We start from the raw sequence: 24,870 nt of genomic DNA, 5'->3' as shown, positions 1-24,870 counted from the left end.
GCCGGCCCCACATTGCTATTGGTGCGGCCGGGGCAGCTCGCAGTCCCGGCCGAAACCCCGGGAAGGGAGACTGCGCCCCGCAGATCTCGCGAGGCTCGAAGCGGCGCGCCGGGATCCCGCAGCCGGCAGCCCCGCGAGCCCCGGCGGGAGGGGCACGATGGCGGCCCAGGCGCTGGAGCTGCTGAGGGAGGTATCGCGACTGGAAGCGCCGCTGGAGGAGCTGCGCGCGCTTCATTCGGTGCTGCAGACCCTGCCGCTCAGCGAGCTCCGCGAGCAAGCGGCGGAAATGCGCCTCGGCCCGCTTTTCTCCCTGCTCAACGAGAACCACCGGTGAGACGACCCCGAGCTTGGAGGCGAGGGTGGCTGCGAGGAGGGGAGGGGCTCTCCCCAGCCGCAGGGAGGGTAAAGAAATCGCGGACACTTTAGCGGGAGGGACCGTGGGTCGGGAGGCCAGACACGGGGCTCAAGTCCAGCGTGAGTTGTGCGCCCCTGGGCGTCGCCCGGCCTCATTGCCTTTCATCCTTGAAATAGGAATTGGAGAGGGAAAGCGAGGTTGCCCACCTAGAAGGAAGCTCCGCAATCGTGTGTACGGGTCTTGACTTTTTTCTCTTAAGAAGGGGTCCTATCCTGGCAATTTGGCAAGATCCATCCACATTTTAAATTAACGTATCTTTGATCCTTAGGCATTGAACAGGCAGGTATGCTCGCACTCAAAATGTCCTATATATAGAGAGAGATGCATGGCAGAAGGTGACAGCAAAAAAACTAGAAACAATCCAAATAGCCATTAAAAGGGGTTGGAAATAAATTATGATACATTACTGTGTAGCCCTGTGCAGCTGGTAGAAAAATTGAGGTCGATCTATATATGTGGACATGGAAAAACCTCCATGTTGTTGAATGAAAAAGGAAAATTGTGTGAGTTTATGATCCCATTATGGGTAACGTTTTTAAGGATTTCAATCGCCCGCCCCCACCTCCAGTACACAGACTAGTATAACACCGAGAATATCCGAAAGATACAGTAGAAACTATTAATACAGAAGTGGGACTTAGGATGGCAACTTTTTCATTTTATGCACATATGTACTGTTTGATTAAAAAGCACTTTGTATTTGATCATTTGATAATTTAAAACAGTTTACAAATGTTTGTGATCCAGAAATGTAAAAGTGACCCTTCTACTTGAAAAGGTAAAAAATCACTGGATCAATACTGGGTGATTTCAGGGGGCTTTCTTGGCAATATCCTTCTGAGAGTCCTCCCTTTTTTATACGTGTTGCACTTCATTAAATCCATTAGTTAACATTATCCGGTTCTGCCTATGAAATATCTCTTTTCTGTCCCTCTTTTTCTCCCTCTTGCTAGGTCTCTTGCATTAGTCTGACTCACTACCTTTAAGCTTCCTTGTCCAGCATGTTGTTCCCACACAGGAACCACAGTTAACTTCTTGGGTCGTTTGTCTCAAATCTTTTCCATGGTTTCCCATTGTCTACAGTGTGAAATCATGACTTCTTTTTCTGGCATTTGGGCCCTTACAGTATATTTCCATCCTACTTTTCCAGCTCATCTTTTCCCTCCACTCCTCTACGAATATTTCATCTGCTTCAGCTACCATGTGGCACCATTTACTTTCCCTTGAGCATGACTTGGCACTTTCCTAACTTTGTTCTTGCCGTTCCCTCTAACTGAAATGCCCTCCGTCTCTCCAAATTCTTTCCATTCTTGAAAGCCCAGGTAAAGTGCTGTCACCTGCAAAAAGTGTCACTTGGCCACTCCAGTTTCAAGTCACTGGTCCTCAGATCTCCTGAGAGACATTATCATCATTTCTGTTAATGCTACTTGACACTGTTGTATTATATTATAGTTTTTTATGTGTTTACTTCTAATTTGAAAATTCTTTGAATGCACGGGATGTATTTTGTTCATCTCGGCATCCCTCTTAGGGTGTAGCACATAGTACAATATATGCCAGATAGATGATCAGACTCATAAATTTTAAAGAGGCCACCTAGTCCAATCGCTTTATATCATGGATGAAGAAAATTTCAAATATCATACTATAAGTTAACACCAAAGATACAGTAGGGATCTATTGCTGTTGGTGTGGCCGGGGCAACTCGCAGTCCCAGCCAAAACCCCAGGAAGGGAGGCTGTGCCCCGCAGATCTCGCAAGGCTGATTAAATGAAATGAATGGGAGTTTGAAGAATAAGGTCCGTGGGGGATGTGTTTTGCCTAATGAAGGAGCAGTGCTCTAGGAAACAATTTTAATGGAAATTTTAAAACAGGGTAATTCAGGACTGGGTACATAGTAGATACCAATTGCATTTTGTGGGAATAATTCTTCTGCAGATAGTAGATTGGCAGTCTCTAGATCTATTTCTTTTATCCTGGCAGAACCACCCAGGTTGCTATATATTGGTTCAGAGTCTGATTTAATAGATGTAAATCTAGAATCTTGACAGTTTTTGTGATAGAATGTAAGTCCTAAGATTATTGCTTTACAACGTGGAGACAGATAGTAGATTAACTCTTTGGCTTTTTGGTATAAAGGGCCACATGTGACCTAAAATTTATGCACTATACAGCTTAACCTATGGCTGCTTTAAAAAAAAAAAAAAGCTTTATTGAGATGTAGTTTGCATAAAATAAACTCCGCATAATAAAATATGCAATTTCAGGGGCGCCTGGGTGGCTCAGTCAGTTAAGCGTCTGCCTTCAGCTCAGGTCCTGATCCCAGGGTCCTAGGATCAAGCCCCGCATCGGGCTCCTTGCTCAACAGGGAGCCTGCTTCTCCCTCTCCTGCTGCTCCTCCTGCTTGTGCTCTCTTGCTCTCTGTCAAATAAATAAAATCTTTTAAAAAAAAATATGCAATTTGGGGTGCCTGGGTGGCTCAGTTGGTTAAGCGTCTGCCTTCAGGTCAGGTCATGACCCAGGGTCCTGGGATCGAGTCCCACGTCAGGCTCCCTGCTCAGCAGAAAGCCTGCTTCTCCCTTTGCCTCTGCCTGCCGCTCCGCCTGCTTGTGCTGTTTCTCTGTCAAATAAATAAATAAAATCTTTAAAAAATATATGCAATTTGACAAGTATTGACATATGTATACAGCCATGAAACGATCACCACAGTTAGGATAGCAAAGATATGCCTTACCCCCAGAAGTTTCCTTGTGCCTCTTTGTAATCCCTTTCCACCTCAGCCAGGCAGCAACTGATCACTATAGATGAGTTTGCCTTTTTTTAAAAAAAGAGTTGATAGATAGATAGATAGATAGATAGATAAATGGAATCCCACAGTATGTACTCTGATTTCTTCCACTCCTCATAATTATTTTAAATTTATCCATGTGGTGTGGATGAATATTTCTTTCCTTTTTTATTGCTGAGTAGTAGTTGCTTGTATGGATGTACCGCATTTGTTTATCAGTTTACCTGCTGGTGAACACTTGAGCTGTCTTCAGTTTGACTATATTACAAATAATACTGCTTTGAACATTTGTGTACAAGTTCTTACATAGACATATTCTTTTCTCTCTGAGTTAATACCTAGGAGTGAAATGGCTGGATCGTATGGTAGGTGTTTGTTTAACTTTTTAAGAAACTGCCAAACTGTTTTCCAAAGTAATTGTACCATTTTCCATTCCCACCGACAGTGTATGAGAGATTATAGGCCTAAATATAAAACCTAAAACTATAAAACTTCTAGAAGAAAACCTAGGAGAGAATTTTTATGACCTTGGGTTGAACAAAGATTTCTTTGGTGTGACACCAAAAGCATGACCCATAGAAGGAAAAACTGATAAATTGGTTTCATCAAAATTAAATACTCTGCTCTTCAAAGGTTACAGTTAAGAGAATAAAGAGGCAAGTCACAAATGGAGAAAAATCTTTGCAAAGAATATATCTGATAAAGGACTTGTATTCAGAATACATAAAGAACTCTCAAAATTCAGTAACAAGAAAAGTATTCAATTTAAAAATGGGCAAAATATTTGAACAAGAAGATATGTGGATGGCAAATAAACACATGAAAAGATACTCAATATCGTTAGTCATTAGGGAAATGCAAATTGAAATTACAATAATAAAGCAATTCAAGTATCTACCAGCAGATGAATGAATAGACAAAGTGTGAATATATACGGTGGAGTATTATTCAGCGTTAAAAAGGAAGGAACTTCTGACACATGTTACAACATGAGGAAACTTGGAGACCCCATTCTAAGTGAAATAAGCCAGTCACAAAAGGACAGTATTATGTGATTCCAATTAGATGAGGCACCAAGGGTAGTCACATTTATAGAGAGAGAAAGTAGAACGGTGGTTCCTGGGGGCTCCAGGGAGGGGAGAATGGGAAGTTAGCATTTAATAGATACAGAGTTTGGGGCACCCGGGTGGCTCAGTTGGTTAAGCATCTGCCTTTGGCTCTGGTCATGAATTGGGTCCTGGGATGAAGCCCTGCATTGGGCTTCCTGCTCAGTTTCTCCCTCTCCCTTGCCTTCTGCCCCTACCCCCCGCTCTCTCTCTCTCAGATAAATAAATGGATCTTTAGAAAAAATAGATACAGAGCTTTCCATTTGGGAAGATGAACAAGTTCTAGAGATGGTTGATGGTGATGGTTGCACAATAATGTGAATGAACTTTCATGCACAGAACTGTACATTAAAAAATGATTAAAATGGTAAATGCTGTGGTATATACAGTCACAATTTTTTAAAAAGGAAAAGAAACCCATATCCATTAACAGTCCCTCCTCTCCCTTCCTCCTCTCTATCCGTCCCCCAGCCCCTGACATCCAGGAATCTGCTTTCTGCCTCTATAGGTTTGTCTGTTCTGGACATTCATATAAATGGAATCATCATCAAAAGGATGCTTTTTATGTCTGGCTTCTTTCACTTAGTGTAATATTTCACACTTCATCCATGTTGTATAATATTCCATTGGATGGATAAAACCAGGTTGTGTTTAATTGATGTACGTTTGGGTTGTTTCTATTGCTATGAACATCACATACAAATTCTTGTGTGGACATATGGTTTCAGTTATCTTGGGTGTAATAAACATTCTTGATTATTCCCTTAGGTGCAGTTATACAAAGTGGAATCCCTAAGTTAAAAAAGTTATGTTCATTTTTAAGCCTTTTTCTATGTATTGCTTAATCAACTTTTAGAAAGTGGTATCAGTTTAATTGTATACTCCTATTAATAGTATGAGTACTGGGCTATTTACCTGCACCATTAAGAGAAAAGGAAGTTATTTTTGAAACATCTTCTGTATCCACAACTGGTAGTCATCAAGTTCTGATTAATTTACCTCTTTCATTGCTCCTGAATCTTTTCCCTCTTCTCCATCCCTCCTTACTACTCCCCCGTTTCACTTCCTCATCACCTGCCTTCCGACTGAAAAACTCTATATATACTTCATGGCTTGCCATTGCCTTCTGGAAAAAGTCTGAATTCCATAGCAAAAAAGACCCATCAGGATCTGGCTTCTGTGCATCTTTTCTGGTTTCATTTCTCCCCATTCATACCTCCCCTCTTACCTTCTCCCCACTTCTCTCCCATTCTTACCCCAGTGGTATGGAGTTCCTTATACTCCCTTGAACGTATAGCACTGCCTCATTCCTCTGTGCCCCTTCATGTGTTCTACCTGGAACTCCTTTGTCCTCCTAGATAATTCCCACTTTTTCTTAAAATTTAGCTCAGCTATTACCCCTCTGGGAGGACTTCCTGGTCTCCATGTTCTTTTTTGAGCTCCCGTAGCTTCCAACCCTAACCTCTAACATTTATGCACCTGATTATAGTTGCCTTTCTGTTCTTCTGTATTTTCCATTAGACTGACCTCATTGAGGCTACAGAATATATATTCTTCTTTGTAGCCACAGCACAGGCATGGCACATAATAGGTACTTAGTAAATGTTTAATAAAATAGTAGAAGTTAGTATTTTTTTAAAGATTTTATGTATTTATTTGAGAGAGAAGGAGAAATAGAGAGCATGAGCAGGGGTAGGGGGAGAGAAAAGCAGGCTCCCCAGGGAGCAGGGAGCCCAACATGGGGCTCGATCCCAGGACCCAGGGATCATGACCTGTGCCACCCAGGTGCCCCTGAAGTTAGTATTTTAAAGGGTGAAGATCTCATTGAACCAGGATTCAGATCTTAATAGGTTGTTACTTTGTACTTGGCAGGACACAAACTAATGAGATCTATGACGTCTCCTTTAGGGAACAGACCACTTTGTGTGTATCAATTCTGGAGAGATTGCTCCAAGCTGTGGAGCCAGTTCATGTGGCCCGGAACCTCGGGGCTGACCTTCAGAGGGGACTGACTCACCCCGATGATTCCGTAAAAATTCTCACTCTGTCCCAGGTATGAAGTTTTACTAGCACATAATAAAGGAACTGACNGCTCCAAGCTGTGGAGCCAGTTCATGTGGCCCGGAACCTCGGGGCTGACCTTCAGAGGGGACTGACTCACCCTGATGATTCCGTAAAAATTCTCACTCTGTCCCAGGTATGAAGTTTTACTAGCACATAATAAATTTAGTGACCGCTTGCTTTGGACCAGGCTCTGTGTTGGGTGCCAAAGACAGAGAGATGAAGAAAACATGATCTTTCTCTGTGCCTAGGAAGTATCTAGTCTGTTCTAGTGTGCATAGCTAACTATAACCAGGAGGATCCCAGCTAAAGTAATGAGTTCTAGTTAGTATTGTCTGAAATATTCGTTCATCAAATACTGACTGAATTCCTTTTACACGCCAGGCATTGTGCCATATATTGTTAGAGCTACCAAGATAAATAAAGCCTATTTCTTTCCTTCAAGGAGCTCCTAATCTAGACAAAGTAATTGCCATATTAGGTCTTATTATAGTGGCATGAACAAAGTACTATTGTAAAGGTCACTAAACCAAGAAATTGAGACAGTAACTCTTAAAACCCTGGTAACCAAAATACTCTATTATTTGGGTGAAGAGCTGCTGCTGAGGGTTATCTTGTTCAGATGTTAGGACCCAAGCAGTTAGTATTCAGTAGGCATTCAAGTACTGTTTTTCCTTTTCTCCTGTGGAAGTATTAATTCAACAGAAAAGGAGAAAGTATTGATTGATTCTCTGACCGTTTATGTGCTAGACACAGTGGTAGGTACTTTTCCTATTTAGTCTCCTTTAGTCGTCATAACTATCATGCAATTAAGTATTGTGTTTTCATTTTACAGATAAGAAATTAGGTTCGAAGAAGTTAGTTAATTTGCCCAACGGCAGTGTAGCTAAAAATTGATAGAACTAGAATTTGTATTGTCTTCTCTCCCTGAAGTGTCTCAACTCTTTGCCGTTAATTTTTTTCTTTCTGTTCAATAATGTGACTATACCAGGAGTGTGTTCAGCTTTAATGAATTTGGGTCATTTTGAATTTTTTAATGGCTTGTCTTATAGCTGTAATCAGTAATTCCTAAGATAAATGCACAGCAAGGGAGTTTCTGATTGCTTTTGTATTTCAGGTCGGAAGAATTGTTGAAAATTCTGATGCTGTTACTGAGATTCTAAATAATGCTGAATTACTAAAACAGATCATTTATTGTATTGGTGGAGACAATCTGTCTGTAGCTAAAGCGGTGAGTCACCTAGAACCATCAGCTTAAACACACAGAGTATCCTAAAAAACAAAAGAAGGCCTTCTGGATTGAGAGGTGGAAGTTTAGGAGGGATGATTTGTATAGTTGAATTCGTAACCTAATATAGATGGTATCAGATAAATAAATGGTGTCAAATGAATACCAATAAACCCCTTCTGTTTTCTAGAATACACATATCTAAATTATCCATTATGGAGCTTATATTAGGTTGCTTGATAAGAAATAAAATTTACATCATCTGTTTTCTAGAAGGAATACTGTGTATCTTTTTCAGTTTTAAATAATGATAGCTAGAACATAGTGAATGCTCATTGTGCAAGATGCAGTCCACACACTAATTTCACATCAATCTCATGAAGTAGATATTAATATTCTGCATTTTTATGATTTAAGAGGTATTTTCTTTCCTTATTAGGCCATTAAGTCCCTGTCAAGAATATCACTAACCCAAGCAGGACTGGAGGCTTTATTTGAAAGCAATCTGCTGGATGATTTGAAAAGGGTAATGAAAACAAATGACATTGTTCGATACAGGGTGTATGAGGTAAGACTAAAAGCATGATTTTTTTTTTTTTTGAGAGTGTGTGCGTTAATGCAGGGGGTGTGCAGAGGGAGAGGGAGGGAGAGGGAGAGAGAATCTTAAATAGTCTCCACACTCAGCATGGAGCCCAACTCAGGGCTTGATGTTACAACTCTGAGATCATGACTTGAGCCGAAATCAAGAGTTGGACACTCAACTGACTGAGCCACCCAGGTGACCCTGAAAGCACACTTTCTGATGCTTACAATTCAGAATGCAGTAGAGCTTACACTGGAAGGCAAGATGGCTTATTTACCATGCACTTACTGAGCAGATAGTCTGTGTTAGGCCCTATATTAGATGCTGGGGATGTGGGGGTGACCTCCCAGCCTAGTGTGTAAGACAGTCCTATAAAAAATATTTACAGTGCACTCCATAAAGTACTACACAATAGAGGAGATAATGTTAAAACTAGACTTTGGAGTAGTTATAGTGGTAAGATGGAGAAATGACTCTCATTTGCACGGGCTTTGTACTTAGCATTGTGCTAAATCTCCACATAACTTGTCTTCAGTTTTTATGGTAAACCCTGTACTTGATCGTCATTAACCTCACTGTTGATGGAGTAGCTGACCCAGGCTGTACAGTTAATAGGCTGCATATTCAAAATGGAACCCTTGTTCTAATTCCCTGTTCAAAACACTTTTTTACTTTGCATGTCCCAGTACCATGCTATCCTGGCTTCCCTTCTGCCTCTCTAGCTATTTCTTCTCAGTCTCCTGGCTCATTATCCTCTATTGAATTTTTTAAATTGTTGTAGTTCATGAAGATGAATTCCCAAACCCTGTTCTCACTGTATATTCATTTCTAGGCAGTTTTACTCCTCGTATGATCTCAGTTCCTGTCTATCTGGGATGACTCCATAAACCTCCAACCCAGGCCTCTCTTCTGAGCTCAGACCCTCATGTCCAGCTGCTTACTCACTGTTCTCCCTTTGGCCTATGTATCCTAGGCCCCTCACACTCAGGCTCAAACCAAACTCCTAAGCTTCCTTCCCAGCCCATGCTCCAGTCAAAAATTGCAGCAACACATTGGCTCTGTATCCTAGTCAGCATGGTTGGGTGTTAGACCTTGAGCTCATTCTCTGTGAGGCCTTGTTCTCCCTGCCACATATCCATGAGATCATCCTGCTTTATCAGTTTTTACTTAAACCATGCACTTCTCTTCCCTGATAGAGCCACCACCACCCTAGTCTAAACTACCAGTATCTCTCACCTGGACTACTGTATTTCCATCCAGACTGGTCTCTTCTCATCCATTTTTGACACCACTAGTCTGTTTTCAGGTGCAGTCAGGATGATCTTTTTAAAATTCAGATCTGGTTCTGTCATTCCTCTGCTTAAAATCCTTCAGTGTCCTATATCTCTCCATAAGCCCTCAGGACAACCTTGTGGAATGAGTACGTGAATGACCGACTGATAGAATGTATGAATGAATGAATGATTTTTAGCAATCTTTTTGCTGATTCAGCCTTCGTACCCTGATTAATGAATTGACGATTTCTTAAAAAACAAAACAAAAAAACCCCACAGATACAATCAGATATAATGGAATATTTCTGTGCCAAAGTAATTTTTATGTGTTCATTGACGTTTTTCTACTTACGGAGGTAAATAATGGATTTTTTTAAAAAATTCAGTTATATAAAGTGCCTAGTCCTGTGTTTAATTTAAAATGAGATCTAACAGATTTGGGACTGTTTTGACCTTTCTGCTTTTTCTGTTGTTGTTTTTTTCTTTCAGTTAATTGTGGAGATTTCTTCTGTTTCACCAGAATCTTTAACCTACTGTACCACCAGTGGGTTGGTAACCCAGCTCCTCAGAGAGCTGACTGGGGAGGATGTGCTGGTCAGGTATGTTGGCTGAGAGAGCTCTTAAAACAAAATGTCTTTTTTTTGGAGGCCCGGGAAACAGCCTTGGGACTTAAGAGTGATCTTCCCTATGAGACCCTGGGCCTGGGTTGCAATCTCTTGACTGCTGTCCTGAAGAAAGGGCCTTTAGAAATTACTCAAGTTATATTGTGACAGTATACTGGAATGTAGCAGAGCTCCCCCCCCCCCAATCAACCATGACAATTCAACTACTTTAGATTAACCGTATTCCCTGTCCTTAGGCATGTGTGCTTTTGCAATCACATGATAACTGCCATTTTGTATTAATAGATTATCCTACACATTTTATGGCGTTGTTAAATAATAGCACTATGGCATGATAGAAGAAACATGGGCTTTTGGGGCGCCTGGGTGGTTCAGTCATTAAGCGTCTGCCTTCGGCTCAGGGCTTGATCCCGGCATTCTGGGATCGAGCCGCGCATCAGGCTCCTCTGCTGGGAGCCTGCTTCTTCCTCTCCCACTCCCTCTGCTTGTGTTACAAAGAATTTTTATCAATTCTTAAAATACGTGGAAATGGCATTATAATTGTGTGAGAAAATGTTCATGTTTTTTAGAGATGCATACCAAATTATGCAGGGAAAAATGGCTAGATGAGTAGAATTTGCTTTAAAATAATTCAGCAAAAATGGAAGAAAAAAGATGAAAAATAAAATCTTGTCAAAATCGTATGTAAGGCAAAATCTTGATAGCTGTGCAATCAGGATTATGGGTACATCGGGGCTTACTGCACTGATCTCTTTACTTTCGTAGATGCATGACATTTCAAAATAAAAATTAAAAAAAAATTCTTTAGGAAGCAGCTCTGTTACAGTGGAAATAGTAATGGGCCTCAACTCAGAAGATCAAAATTTAAGTCTAGGGGCGCCTGGGTGGCATAGCGGTTGAGCGTCTGCCTTCGGCTCAGGGCATGATCCCAGTGTTATGGGATCGAGCCCCACATCAGGCTCCTCTGCTATGAGCCTGCTTTTCCTCTCCCACTCCCCCTGCTTGTGTTCCCTCTCTCGCTGGCTGTCTCTATCTCTGTCAAATAAATAAATAAAATCTTTAAAAAAAAATTTAAGTCTAAACTCTAGCTTGTAATAACAATTTGATTCTGAACAAATCACTGCAATTTTCTCATCCTTGTGTCCTCATCTGAAAAGTAGAGCCAGGATTACTGACCTTTCAGTTTAAAACAATTAAGTGAGATAGCCTATAGAAGCAATGTATAAAACTATGTTATATGCTATATAAACTATGCAAAATCTTGGCATTTCAGAGCCACCTGTATAGAAATGGTGACATCACTGGCATATACTCATCATGGACGACAGTACCTTGCTCAAGAAGGAGTAATTGATCAGATTTCTAATATAATTGTTGGGGCAGATTCAGACCCTTTCTCTAGTTTCTATTTGCCAGGTAAGAAATACTGATTTCTGTGAAAATGATGGTGTATATTTTTTCTGAGTTATCTCTGACAGGAGAGGCCAGGGATTATTTTTTCTTTAGAGCAGATTCCCTTTAGGTTATACCCACAGTCCCTTAATGAGGTAGAATCTGTTGTCCTGGGAGCCGTGCACTATTGATTCTGATTTTCTGGAAATACCATTGCTGTTTAGAGCGTTAGGATAGTTTCTTTCAAACGTCAGTCAGTTGCAACATAAATAAAAATACTACTAATGACATTTATAGTGTATTTCACAGATTCAGCAGAACTCTGGTGGAATCTTTATCTAACATAGGATCTACTCAGCCATGCTGTTCTAGGACATGGCTAATTAGTTTTTCTTGAGCACTTGCAGGAATTGGAAATGTATTCCTTCCTTAGGTAGCCTAGCTTACTTCATCGATGAACATCTCTGTTTAAACATTTCTTGGGGCGCCTGGCTGCCTCAGTCAGTAGGACATGTGACTCTTGATCTCAGAATCGTTAAGTTCAAGCCCCACATTAGGCATAGAGGTTATTTAAAAAAAAAAAATTCTTCAAACAATCACTCCAAACTTGTTTTCCTATAGTTTGTATCCAGTGGTCCTTGTTCTTTGCTCTTCCTCTTGCATATGACAGTGCTTTAGTATTTAAATCCAGCTCCACTGACACCCTGGGGTTTCTGTTCTCAGCACCACACATCACAGGTCCTTCGGTATCTCCTTATGGGCTGTCTGGTTGCCGGTCAACTGAGTACAGTACTATAACTATTCTCCCCTTCCTGGCTGGTAGTTCAGTACGGCCCCTATGAAAACATAAGGCCCACAATTTATGTGGTCTTCCTTCTCTATTAACATATGTTTTTTGTAAATACCTTTAGGATTTGTGAAGTTTTTTGGAAACCTGGCTATCATGGATAGTCCTCAACAGATCTGTGAGCGTTATCCTATCTTTGTGGAAAAAGTCTTTGAAATGACTGAAAGTCAGGACCCCACCATGATTGGTGTAGCAGTGGACACAATTGGAATCCTGGGATCGAATGTTGAAGGAAAACAAGTTTTACAAAAAACAGGTTGGTATGCCTTATTTTGGCTTTCTTTAGGGGTATCTTCATTTTTTTTTTTTTTTAAAGATTTATTTATTCGACAGAGATAGAGACAGCCAGCGAGAGAGGGAACACAAGCAGGGGGAGTGGGAGAGGAAGAAGCAGGCTCATAGCGGAGGAGCCTGATGTGGGGCTCGATCCCATAACGCGGGATCACACCCTGAGCTGAAGGCAGACGCTTAACCGCTGTGCCACCCAGGCACCCCGGTATCTTCATTTTGACAAGGATTCAATATATAAGCTCATTTGCTGGCACATTAACTACATTGTAGAAATTGCTCTTGGAGACAGCAGTCTTCTTACTGTGACCTTGGACTCATCCCTAGAAAGTCTCATAATTATTATCAAATTTTTGTTTATTTATCTTTTACTTGGCTAGACCAAGCACTGTGTCCCCTCTACACCCTCCTTGATGGTATTCCTGGTCCAGAGACTGTGGCCTGGAGTCAGAAAGACCTGGGTTCATGTCCCAGTTCCAACACTGACTTTGCTTTTTGAACTTCATATCCTCACTTCATTGCTATAGGCCCTCTTTTCCTCATTCATTCATAAAAAGGGTAAACAACTGCTTCTTGGGATTGTGAATATTTAATGAAAACACACGTTTGTTTTATATTTGTAATGTCCAAGAAGAAAAAGAAACAAAAATTTGTTGCAAATTCTATGTTAAGAATGATACTTTTACGCTGCATCCATGAGTATCTTAAAACACTCCTGAATTATATACAAAAAATAATGTGGTCACTATTAAAACCTTGATGAAATATATCTTGAATTGAAAATTAGTATGCCGTTGTGTATCACAACTAGTATCCTTGTTGTATATACTTTTCCTAAGTGCTTTTACCTATGACATGTAATCCTTTTACAGTCCTGCAAAGAACATACTATGACATTCTCATTTTATAGATAAGGTAGCTGAAACTCAGGGAAGTTAAGAATATTTTTAAGATCACACAGACAGTGGGTCATCTCCTACTCAAATCCAGGTCCTTTGATTCCAAAACCTCTGCAGTTTGGCATATATATATATATGCTGTATTGCATATGAATGTGTGTTTTAGGCCTGTCACTTGGTCTCTTCAGCTATGCGTTTAATTTTTGTGTTTGTTTAGGTTGGTAGAGGTCATAGTATATGAAAGCATACTTTAAAGTGAACATTGTTCACTTCATACCCATCAGGGTGGCTATTATGACAAAAAAAGACAAGAAAAACAGAAAATAACAAGTGTTGACAAGGATGTAGAGAAATTGGGACCGTAGTGCATATTTGGTGGGAATTCAAAATGGTACAGCTTCTGTGGAAAACATTATGGTGGTTGGTTCCTCAAAAAATTATACATAGAGGGGTGCCTGGGTGACTCGGTTGAGTGACTGACTCTTGGTTTCAGCTCAGATCATGATCTCAGGATCCTGAGATTGAGCCCCACATCGGGCTCTGCACTCAGCATGGAGTCTGCTTGAGATTCTTTTGCCTTCTCTTCCCCTCCCCCTCTGTTCCTCCCCCTGGCTTGTGTGCATTCTCACTCTCTCAAATAAATAAATAAGTAAAATCTTTTTTAAAAAGTATACCATATGGTTCAGCAAATACACTTCTAGATATATACCCGAGGGAATTAAAAGAGGTATTTGTACACCTGTATTCATAACAGCATTATTCATAATAGCCAAGAATATAGAAACAATCCAAAATGTTCATTGATGGACAAATGGATAAACAAAATGTGGTGTATACAATACAGTGAAATATCCAATCTTAAAAAGGACTGAGGCTGGGGCGCCTGGGTGGCACAGCGGTTAAGCGTCTGCCTTCGGCTCAGGGTGTGATCCCGGCATTGTGGGATCGAGCCCCACATCAGGCTCCTCTGCTATGAGCCTGCTTCTTCCTCTCCCACTCCCCCTGCTTGTGTTCCCTCTCTCGCTGGCTGTCTCTATCTCTGTCGAATAAATAAATAAAATCTTAAAAAAAAAAAAAAAAAAAAGGACTGAGGGGCACCTGGGTAGCTCAGTGGTTAAGTGTCTGACTCTTGCTCTCAATTCCAGTCTTGATCTCAGGGTCATGAGTTCAGGCCCCATGTTGGGCTTCACGCTGGGCGTGGACCAGTCGGAACAAAAAAAAGGAATGAAATTCTCATACATGCTATAACTTGTAGGGACCTTGAAGACATTATGCTAAGTACAATAAGCCAGACTCAAAAGGACAAGTATTATATGATTCAGCTTATATGAGGTACTTAGAGTAGTCAAATACACAGAGACAGAAAGTAAAATACTGGTTATCAGGGTAGGGGATGGGGGAGATGGGGAGTTACTGTTTAATGGTTTGAAATGAAGAAGTTCTGGAGAGGGATAGTGATGATGGTTGCACAACAACATGAATGTACTTAATGTCACTGAGCTGTATACTTAATGGTTAAAATGATAAATCTTATATTAATTTTACCACAATAAAAAATATTTTTTTATCCTTCAAAGGAACTCGCTTTGAGCGCTTGCTCATGAAAATAGGATATCAAGCAAAGAATGCTTCGACGGAGCTCAAAATTAGGTGTTTGGATGCAATTTCATCTATTTTTTATATATCCGTAAGTAAATTGGGAAATTAATGAAGGACAGTGAGATACGTTTGGGAGAAAAAATCTGTATAAGTCAACATAATACTGGTTAACTTAATGTAAATGTTCCTCAACTTTTATTAAAAGAAGATAACCCTCACCATATTACTTGTGACATTTTTTTAAGTTAAAGTAGAGGCATCGAGGTTAGAACTAGAGAGAGAGGACCCTAGAGCTTGCCTAATCACCCTGTCAGGAAAACAAAAAACAACTGGGGAAGTCTGAGCTGGGTTTGGGAAAGTATACTTCAGACTTAGCACAGATCACGTAGCAAACTAAGGACAGCGTGCCATCAGACCCAGGCTTCCTGACTTCCAAAGGCTTGAGATTTTCCCTTTCTGTCCTGTAGCCTGAGCAGCAGACTGATGACCTCCTGCGGATGACAGAATCCTGGTTTTCTTCTTTATCCCGGGATCCACTGGAGCTCTTCCGTGGCATAAGTAATCAACCCTTCCCTGAACTGCACTGCGCTGCCTTAAAAGTGTTCACGGTAAGCATCCTCTTCTTTTTCACGGGTCCTTCAGGGATGAAGCTAGTTCAGCATGTGAGTGCTTAGAATGAGCCAGTGTCTCTGCCATGCCCTAGAATATACCAGTGCGTAGTGCAGGTTCTGCCCTATGCTATTAGTGCAGACTAATGAGGGAGACAGATGCGTAAACAGATTGTTTCAGTTAAAGATATTAGGTATTGTGGCAGAGGTTTGGACAGGATTCTGTGGGATCACAGAATTAATTCCAGATGCTTATCTGCCATCAGGCGAGCCCTTTATTGACCCAGCCCTAGTCTTCTTCCTGAGCCTTATTTCCTGCCATTCCCCTTCTGGTACTTAATGCTCTAGTGATACCAAACTGCTTCATATCTCTGGACCTTTATGTGCCCTTTACATTCAACACTGTCCCCAGCTTTGCTTGTTAACCTCTTACTCATTCTTAAAGGACTAGCTCAGGTATGTCTTCAGCAAGCTTTGCCCAGACCCACAAGGTTGAGTTAAGCAGTGTCAGTTCTCATAAAAGCTGCTTATTTATTATTTTAGAATTCGGAAAACATTGCGAAGTAGGAATTTTTGAAATCACTTAAAGTCAGACCTGTTTTGTGTATTTCCTTTTAGTGTTAGTATTTATTTACTTTTTTTTTGGTGAAAAAAATGTTTTAAGATTTTATTTGAGAGAGAGTGCATGCACGAGTGGGGGAGGGGCAAAAGGAGAGGGAGAAGCAGACTCCTTGCTGAGCAAGGAGCCTAATGCAGGACTTGATCCCAGGACCCTGAGATCATGACCTGAGCCAAAGACAGACATTTAACCAACTAAGCCACCTAGGCATGCTTTGGTGAAACATTTCAGACAGCAGTAATATTTTCCAATCTCTGCCAACCTCTTCCCCTTCCTCCCTCTCTGGATGTAATCACTGTCATGCATTCGTGGTTTCCACGCCTATGCATGATTTTATACTTTTGCTACATATGTGTGTATCTTAAAACAAATTACGGTATTTTGCATATTCTTAAACTTTGTAAATGGTATCATGCTGTTCATATCCTTCTTTTCTCATCAACATTGTTTCTAAGGTTTGTGTATATTAAAAGTGGCAATTAGAAAATCTTTATTTCAGGGGCACCTGGATGGCTCAGTTGGTTAAGTGTCTGACTTTTGATTTCAGCTCAGGTCATGATCTTAGGGTTGTGAGTTTGAGCCCCAGTTGAGCTCTGCAGTCAGTGTGGAGTCTGCTTGAGATTCTCTCTCTCCCTCTGCCCCTCCCTGACTTGCACTCTCTAAATAAATAAAGTCTTTAAAAAAAAAAAAAGTCATTATTTCATTGTATAGCCACAGTGAATCATTTTATCTATGAAGATTTCAGTATTTGTCTATTACAAATGGTACTACAATGAACATTCTCAAAAATATTATCTTGTGCACCCGTATGAGAGTTTCTTCAGGGTAGTCTTTTCTTCTCTAGTTTTTGTTTTTATTTTTCTACTGTTGTAATTATGCCATGTATATAATTTGGATCTACTTTTCTAATATCATAGATTTACCTATTCTTTATAAACATTATTCTTAATGTTTATTTTTTCTTGCTATATATCATAATTTACTTCTCATCCCCTCCACTATTAGATATTTATAACTCACACTGTAATAAACATCTTTGTATACAAAACTTCTTAACATTTAGATTCTTTTTTTTAAAGAATTTATTTATTTATTTATTTGAGAGAGAATGCGCATGAGTGGGCGCAGGAGCCGAGGGAGAGGGACAAGCATACTCCACGCTGAACAAGAGACCAACATGGGGCTTGATCTCATGACCCTGAGATCATGACCTGAGCCAAAATCAGGAGTCAGATGCTTAACTGACTGAGCCATCCAGGCACCCCTAGATTTTTTTTTTTTTTTAATTTATTTGACAGGAGAGACAGTCAGTGAGAGAGGGAACACAGCAGGGAGAGTGTGAGAGGAAGAAGCAGGCTCCCAGCGGAGGAGCCTGATGTGGGGCTCGATCCCAGAACACCGGGATCACGCTGAGCTGAAGGCAGATGCTTAACAACTGTGCCACCCAGGTGCCCCCCCTAGATTATTTTCTTAACTTAGATTTTCAGAAGGGAATTTATTTAGGCAAAAAGTATCATTTTTTTTTTATAGATTTGTTTTTATTTACTTGAGAGAGAGTGTGAGTGGGGGGAGGGTCAGAGGGAGAGAGAGAATCTCAAGCAGACTCCCTGCTGAGTGTGGAGCCCAACATGGGGCTCAATCCCAGGACACTGAGGTCATGACCGGAGCTGAAATCAGGAGTCAGGCGCTTAACCGACTGAGCGACCCAGGTAGCCCAAAAGGTAACATTTTTAAGGTTCATTTTGCCCAATTTTTTTCCTAAGGATTGTGCTCTCTGAGTAACACATTTAACTTCTTAAGGCTCAGAGGAGTTGTGATCTTTCTGCTTTCCATTTCAGGCCATCGCAAATCAACCCTGGGCTCAGAAACTTATGTTTAATAGTCCAGGGTTTGTGGAGTATGTGATGGACCGGTCTGTGGAGCATGACAAAGCTTCAAAAGATGCCAAATACGAACTGGTGAAAGCACTTGCCAATTCCAAGACAATTGCAGAAATCTTTGGGAACCCAAATTATTTGAGGCTCAGAACTTACCTGAGTGAAGGTCCATACTATGTGAAACCTATTTCCACAACAGCCGTGGAAGGAGCTGAATGATTTCCTCTAGAGTCTAGACCGTTTTTGACCAAAACTCCTAAGGCATTTGACTTCACCTGTATTTTACAAAAGAGAAGCTTCCCTTCCCCCAGAATTATCATGGAGTGTCTAACGTAATTATATCACTACATCTGTGGTGTTTCTGCATGGAAACACAGTGTGCAAACAGGAAAGCAGGCAAACGTGGTCTTAATTGCACTGGGGTGTTTTTCAGATTCTTCTGACTGCCTTAATCTTTCCAAGATGGAGGTTTTTTTCTCCCAGAAAATTTTCGTGGAATTACTTACTGTCTTATTTAAAATTCGCTTCAAATAGAATGGAACCAAATTGTTTCTGAATTCTCTTTACCACCTTTATTTTTCTTTTTGGTCCTTTTTGCCTTTCTGATTCCACTTTCAATGTCTCAGCTATAAATATTCTTTGGAAAACAATATGAAATCTTGAAATTATGTTCTCCATAGTAAGAATAAATACTTTTAATATGGTGTCTTTGGATTTTTTGTTACCATTGTATTCCTTTGGAAAATGAACAATAAATCTTTTAAAAATGTTTCTAATGTTCTTTGCTATTTTTGTTGTTTGTCATTGAATTTTACTATGTCGTGGTTTGGAAGGAGTGTTACATGCTAAAGCAGAAAGATTCCCCAAACTCTTGTTTTACTTATTTGTAGATCATCATTGTTGAGGGTTTTGCTTTTAATCTTTCAGATCCACCAATTCAGAGAGAGAGACACTGACTCCTAATAACCAGAGTCAGATGGCAGGACACTGTATATAAACCAGGATGCCATCACATTGATTAACAAAGGATGCACTTTCTTTTCATTGACAAAAAAAATGTTCCCACCTGTTTCCATTGCCCTGCTTTCTAACCGGAAAAGCGCTCTGCACACCACTCACCAGTCAGACGTTTCGGCATGAGTGTGCTATCAGAGTGTGATTCAGAAGAATCCAGAGGTAGGTATCTTTTAAGCCATGGTGATGTTGATAAACCATTCCCGCTCTGTAACAAAATGGTTCTCAAGTGCCTGGAATTCTCTTGTCCCAGATGGATCATCTCATTTCTACCATCTCTGATATTTTGTTTGTTTGTTTCCATACTGATCATTTCTCCACAGCTAATACCACTAATTAGGCTACAGCCAAGTCTTTGCTGGCCAGAGAAACATTCTATTTCTAAGATGACTTTTGTTTAATCTCATTCATGATGTTGATTTTATTCATTTAATATCAGAGTTCAGAGAGTTGCCTTCTCTCCTATGTGTGGCCTACACACTCACTCTGATTTTGTATCTGTGACTTCTTTTTTCTAAGATTAAATAAGATTTGCAAATTATTTTATTTTGCATTTAATAAACACTATTAACTGCTCATCATGCTTGGCATTGGGAAAAGTGTTAGACACTGTCCTAAGTGCTAAGTTCATCTCGTTTACATTTTTACGTCTGTATTTCACTGATGAAGAAACCCAGGCTCAGAGAAACTAAGTAGCTTATCTCAAAATCACCCAGGTAGCAAGCGACTAATAGTGGAGGAAAAGAGAAACAAATTTCTGTTAGAAATAGAACATTAGTGTATAGTAAGTACAATAATAGAGAAAAACAGGAAACACCTACCCAAGATTTGAAGGAAGGTTCTCCAGAGAAGGAAACACCTGAATCTTGAAGAACCAGTAGGAGAGAGTCAAGTAAAAAATAACAGAGAGTAGCAGGGCAAGCAGAGGCCCAGACATGAAAACAAGAAACATTTGGGGAACTACAAGGCAATATGACCAAACCCTGGAACTTAAAAGGGGAAAATTACAAAATTCTTTATCATTATTACTAATAGTAGCTACTATTTCTGACAAATTGCACACTCCAGAGCTAGAATGTTCACCTGGCTTCCTGGTGGCTAGTCAGATGTGTTACTTGATTATATTTTGAAGATAATAGCAAACAAATGTTTGTTAAGCATTGTTCTAAAAGTTTTTCAGGGGCACCTGGGTGGCTCAGTTAGTGAAGCATCCAACTCTTGATTTCAGCTCAGGTCATGATCTCAGGGTTGTGAGATTGAGCCCTGAGTCAGGCTCTTTGCTCGGCAGGGAGTCTGCTTGTCCCTCTCCCTCTGCTTTTCCCCCACCCCAAAAAATAAATAACTTTTCATCTATTAACTCATGTTGCTATCCTTCCTCTGCCAGGAATAAAATACTGCTATTTCCCTGTTTACACCTGAGGCCAAGGCACAGCACAATGAAGGACCTTGCACAAGATCACATAGCAAGTAAGTGGAGCCAAGATTTGAACCTAGGCTGTTTAACTCAGAACATACGTTTTTAAATGCTGCCTCATCCTTTTATTGGACGTTTACTAGGGGCCAAATCCAATGCTAAATGCTTGACATATCTCATTTCGTCCACAAGTCCTACAAGATTGATTTTGTACATAAACTGAGGCTCAGTATATTTTAGTAATATATCAAAAAATATGATCTAATAAGTGTCATGGCAGGGATGTGCAAAGTGTATTACTTTGGGGACACCTAAAATCCCAAGAACCCCAGGATGGGAGCTATTGATACAGTGCTTAGTCTTTATACAAGAGAAATCAGAAAGTGTGTTGTAAGTTGAATTGTGTCCCCCCAAAAAGATAATGTTGAAATCCTAACCCCTGATTCCTAATGTGACCTTATTTTGAAATAGTTTTTGCTGATATAATCAAAGTAGGATGGGGTCATTTGGGTGCCAGTCCAATGACTGGTGTCCTTAGAGCAGGAACATTTGGACACAGCACAGAGGGAAGATTACATGAAGTCACAGACACACAGGAGAAGGCATGTGTGAAGATGGAGACAGAGATTAAAGTGATCTGTCTGTAGGCCAAAGAATGCTAAGGATGGCTCCCCACCACCAAACCTAGAAAAGACAAGCAAGGAGTCTACCTTCTATAGGCTTCAGAGAGAACAGGGTCCTTGGGATGCCTGGGTGGCTCAGTCGTTAAGCGTCTGCCTTCAGCTCAGGGCATGATCCCAGCGTTCTGGGATTGAGCCCCACGTCAGGCTCTTCCGCTGGGAGCCTGCTTCTTCCTCTCCCACTCCCCCTGCTTGTGTTCCCTCTCTCGCTGGCTGTCTCTCTCTCTCTCTCAAATAAATAAAATCTTAAAAAAAAAAAAAAAAAGAGCAGGGTCCCGCCAACATCTTGATTTCAGACATCTAGTCTCCAGAACTTTGAGCAAATACATTTCTGTTCTTTTAGTTCACTCAGTTTGTGGTACGTTCTTACAGCATTCCTAGGAAACTAATGGAGAGTATACACATAACATGAAACGTGAATTTGTTACATCCCATCTGTAAAGCAGTGTCTAACTAGGACTTGAAGAAAATTGCTTTACAAAGAGTTAGAGATCCAAATCTTTGGTATGGTTTAAGTTAACATATACTAGGTGGTTAATACTTTCAAGTTAAGTGTAATTCCACCACCCGATTACTAAAATATTTGCTTACATCCAAGATGAAAACTTGTTAACACATTCCTGAGTGTTTTCCTTCAATTCTGAGCATTCCCAAAAATCAATCACCATTGCTATTGCCGAGTCATGACAGTTCTACAGAATATGATGTTTACAAATTCACTAACTGTAAAGAGAAACAAGACTTCTGGTTATAATTAAATTTAATGTTCTCTCATTTCTGGATTTATGTTGTTTTTTTAAAGATTTATTTATTTATTTTAGAGAGAGAAACAGAGAGAGCAGCAGGGAGGGGCAGAGGGAAAAGGAGAAAGATTCTTAAATCAAGCAGACTCCACGCCGAGTGCAGAGCCCGTGTGGGGTTTGATCTCACGACAGTGAGATCATGACCTGATCCGAAAATAAGAGTCGGACGCTTAACTGACTGTGCCACCCAGGTGCCCAAAAAGGTTTTATTTTTAAAAGAATCATGCTCTATCAACTTAAATTTCATAAAATGAGATCTCAATATGATGTCGTACATCACAGCCCTAATAACATTCTGCAACTTGCTAAGAGAAACTATACAAACATAAGGAAGGGGAGGGATGCTTTCTGTAACAAGGTATGAGTTAATTTAAAAAGAACACATTTATAAGAAAAAGCAAAAAAAAAATGTCCTAATCACCAGAATACATGCCATTGTTTTTTATGGTACTCATGTGAAAACGTTTAAAGCTGTCAAGGTATGTCAGAAGTTTGCAGGAAATGAGCCCGTAGTAAGTCTCAAACAGGGTACATTCTTTCCCACTGTTAATTTCCTTCCATGCCAGGGGCATTTCAGCATCTGTAGTTTCTGAGGACGTAAAAATGAACTTATAGCAACATCTGTTGTATCTGATGTGCTTTTTCCCAGAAAACCTTGAACTGTGGATGGGTATAAGGCCAATGGACTTGGCACAAATCCCTACAAACACATCAGCAGGAACCATAATGGGTACTTCTTTGAAAACCACAAACATCATCCGAGCCACATCTTGGGACATAATAAAGGCCTCGCCACTGCAGTAATCTGGGTAGTACTTTTCTGGGTACTCGCTAAAAGGGACAAATTCTTGACTATTGGGGTCTCTGTTGGGTGTATCCTGATGGATAACTCTTCCTACATAGGTATCCTCAAGGTGTTCTTTCAGATTGAGAAGATAGTCTATCAAGCTTGGTAGGTTGACAAACATCTCTTCATCAACCTTGAGAATGAATAGGGCATTAGGGCAGAAAGTCACAGCCCACTGCATCATTGTGATGATCTTCAGGGTTTGGTTCTCAGTGCTGTCCAAGAAGATTCCTTCAATTATATCAGTATTTTTATGGGACTCTTTGTCTATCTCTTGCTGAGTAGTTACCAAAACAGGCATTCCCAAAGCAAACAGTGTGAGAACGTGGTGCCCTTGGACACTGGTCACGTTACCCCAGGTTTTCCTGATGAGGTCTCTCCTTGTTCCATTTCCTGGGCTACTGAAGATAAGAGAGAGTAAAAATATGTTCTTCCCTTGACACACCTCTGACTGGCTCAGGATATAATACTTGGAAAGATTACTTCTTAGGGGTTCCACGTTCAATTTTCTTGCCTTATCCTTTATTTCGAGAACTTTCATATCTATATAAGGCAAAGCATGCAGAAAGTATTCTTCCACAAAATCAGCCCCAAAAAGCAAGGCATGGAATAGGATAACATTAAATAGAATGAAACACCACTGGTGAGTCCGGATCCTGCAGAATGTCACCTAAATAAGAAGAAAACACATGTTCATTCAAACTTCATCTCCATTCTTGTTTTTGCCCCCACTGAATGCTATAAGTACTTCTTACAGCCTTTGAATACACTATTTTAGGGATTTCTGATTTATTTTTGTTATATGTCTCTCCCACTAGATCATGGCCCCTTGGACAGGTGGCATCATGCGTCTCTCCTCCAGTGCTGCAGAGTTCAGTGTTCGGCACAAAGTAGAAACTGAATAAAATGTTAGTTGGTTGTTTTCTCCCTTGTTTGGATGAAAGCCTACTTTATGCAAGGCACTGTGTTAGACTCTTGAGAAGCAACGAGGACTCAGACATAGCACATGGATACAAAGTAGCAAGCATTGTGCTAAAAACCTACAGGAAGATATATGATGTTCTTTCTGGAAGTGAAGCACTGGATCAGTTTCTTCTCTAATTGCAAAAGTCAAGGGCGAATTTTCCATGAAGTAGTTGCTTTTGTTGGCCAGTGAACAATGGCTACTATCAAACATTTACATCCTTCTAGTATGACTTTCCAATTTAATCTAATAACTGAATTCTGACATTGTCTGTCTTGGCAATGTCCCCTAATCCATCTGATACATCTATCAATATGGGCAAATTCCCGCTAGCTGCGTAGCACCCCTTCGGAGAGCTAAGATGGACCTGTGCCAAATTTGCTCCACATCATCAGAGAAGATGGAAACTTTCCATCTGGAAGGATAAACATAGTACTGTAACGTAACAGAGCAAGGGAACATTAAAGGAATTAAATTTCTACTGGAGCTTCGATTGACAAAGCCTCCCATAATAACAGTAACCTTTTATGAGCACTTGCAGTGTGCCCTGTGCTAAGCACTTTACATGCCTTAATTCATTTAGCCCTGGTAATAACCCTTTTAGATAGGTTATCTTCAAAATTAACGTAAGCATCCAAGTTTCATAACTTGCTGAAGATCACTCAATGGGTAAGTACAAAAGGTAGGGCTATGATTTGAATTCAAGTCCGCGAAATTCCGAAGCTCACTCTTAACCACTGAGAATCCTCTCATCTTTTCCTTTTCTATGTCTACTGAATTGGAAAAGAACAACAAAACAAAACGAACCCCTGCAATTATAATCTGAACTCCTTTCCATTTTCTCAACGCTGATGATTTGCACACAGAAGAAACTTCAGCTTTCTCAAAGCCTATTTTAATAAATATCAAATGCTTCAAAGATTTAAGAAACTTACCTGCAT

General features: G+C 40.3%; 2 protein-coding genes across 6 annotated transcripts; one reads left to right on the top strand and one right to left on the bottom strand.

Moving 5' to 3' along the window:
- The first annotated feature begins 6 nt into the window (after positions 1-6).
- On the top strand, positions 7-23,416 carry PSMD5 (proteasome 26S subunit, non-ATPase 5). 5 transcript variants are annotated; one of them, XR_004626566.1, is made up of 12 exons: positions 7-330; positions 6,182-6,362; positions 7,488-7,601; positions 8,038-8,166; positions 9,945-10,054; positions 11,352-11,494; positions 12,382-12,573; positions 15,082-15,191; positions 15,571-15,711; positions 19,135-19,383; positions 20,606-20,688; positions 22,768-23,416. XR_004626566.1 is itself a non-coding variant. In XM_034664425.1 (11 exons), exons 1-11 carry the CDS (start codon positions 158-160, stop codon positions 18,424-18,426), a joined length of 1,551 nt encoding a protein of 516 aa, XP_034520316.1. In that variant the 5' UTR covers positions 7-157; the 3' UTR covers positions 18,427-18,911. The 5 variants fall into 5 exon arrangements, 4 of the variants coding, with proteins under 4 accessions (XP_034520316.1, XP_034520317.1, XP_002916002.1 ...); XM_034664425.1 differs by lacking the exons at positions 19,135-19,383; positions 20,606-20,688; positions 22,768-23,416 and adding exons at positions 6,458-6,506; positions 18,169-18,911 and having other exon boundaries at positions 6,182-6,313; XM_034664426.1 differs by lacking the exons at positions 20,606-20,688; positions 22,768-23,416 and having other exon boundaries at positions 19,135-19,384.
- LOC109489097 (putative UDP-GlcNAc:betaGal beta-1,3-N-acetylglucosaminyltransferase LOC100288842) lies at positions 22,532-24,870 on the bottom strand. Its single transcript, XM_034663723.1, has 2 exons — positions 24,865-24,870; positions 22,532-23,635 (listed from the first exon to the last, which is right to left on the bottom strand). The coding sequence occupies exons 1-2, from the start codon at positions 24,868-24,870 to the stop codon at positions 22,532-22,534; spliced, it is 1,110 nt and encodes a 369-aa protein (XP_034519614.1).

This window comes from Ailuropoda melanoleuca, chromosome 7 (genome assembly GCF_002007445.2).
Source record: "Ailuropoda melanoleuca isolate Jingjing chromosome 7, ASM200744v2, whole genome shotgun sequence".
Taxonomy (NCBI): Eukaryota; Metazoa; Chordata; class Mammalia; order Carnivora; family Ursidae; genus Ailuropoda; species Ailuropoda melanoleuca.
Note: the sequence above shows the minus strand (reverse complement) of the source record. Positions and strands in the feature narration are given on the sequence as shown.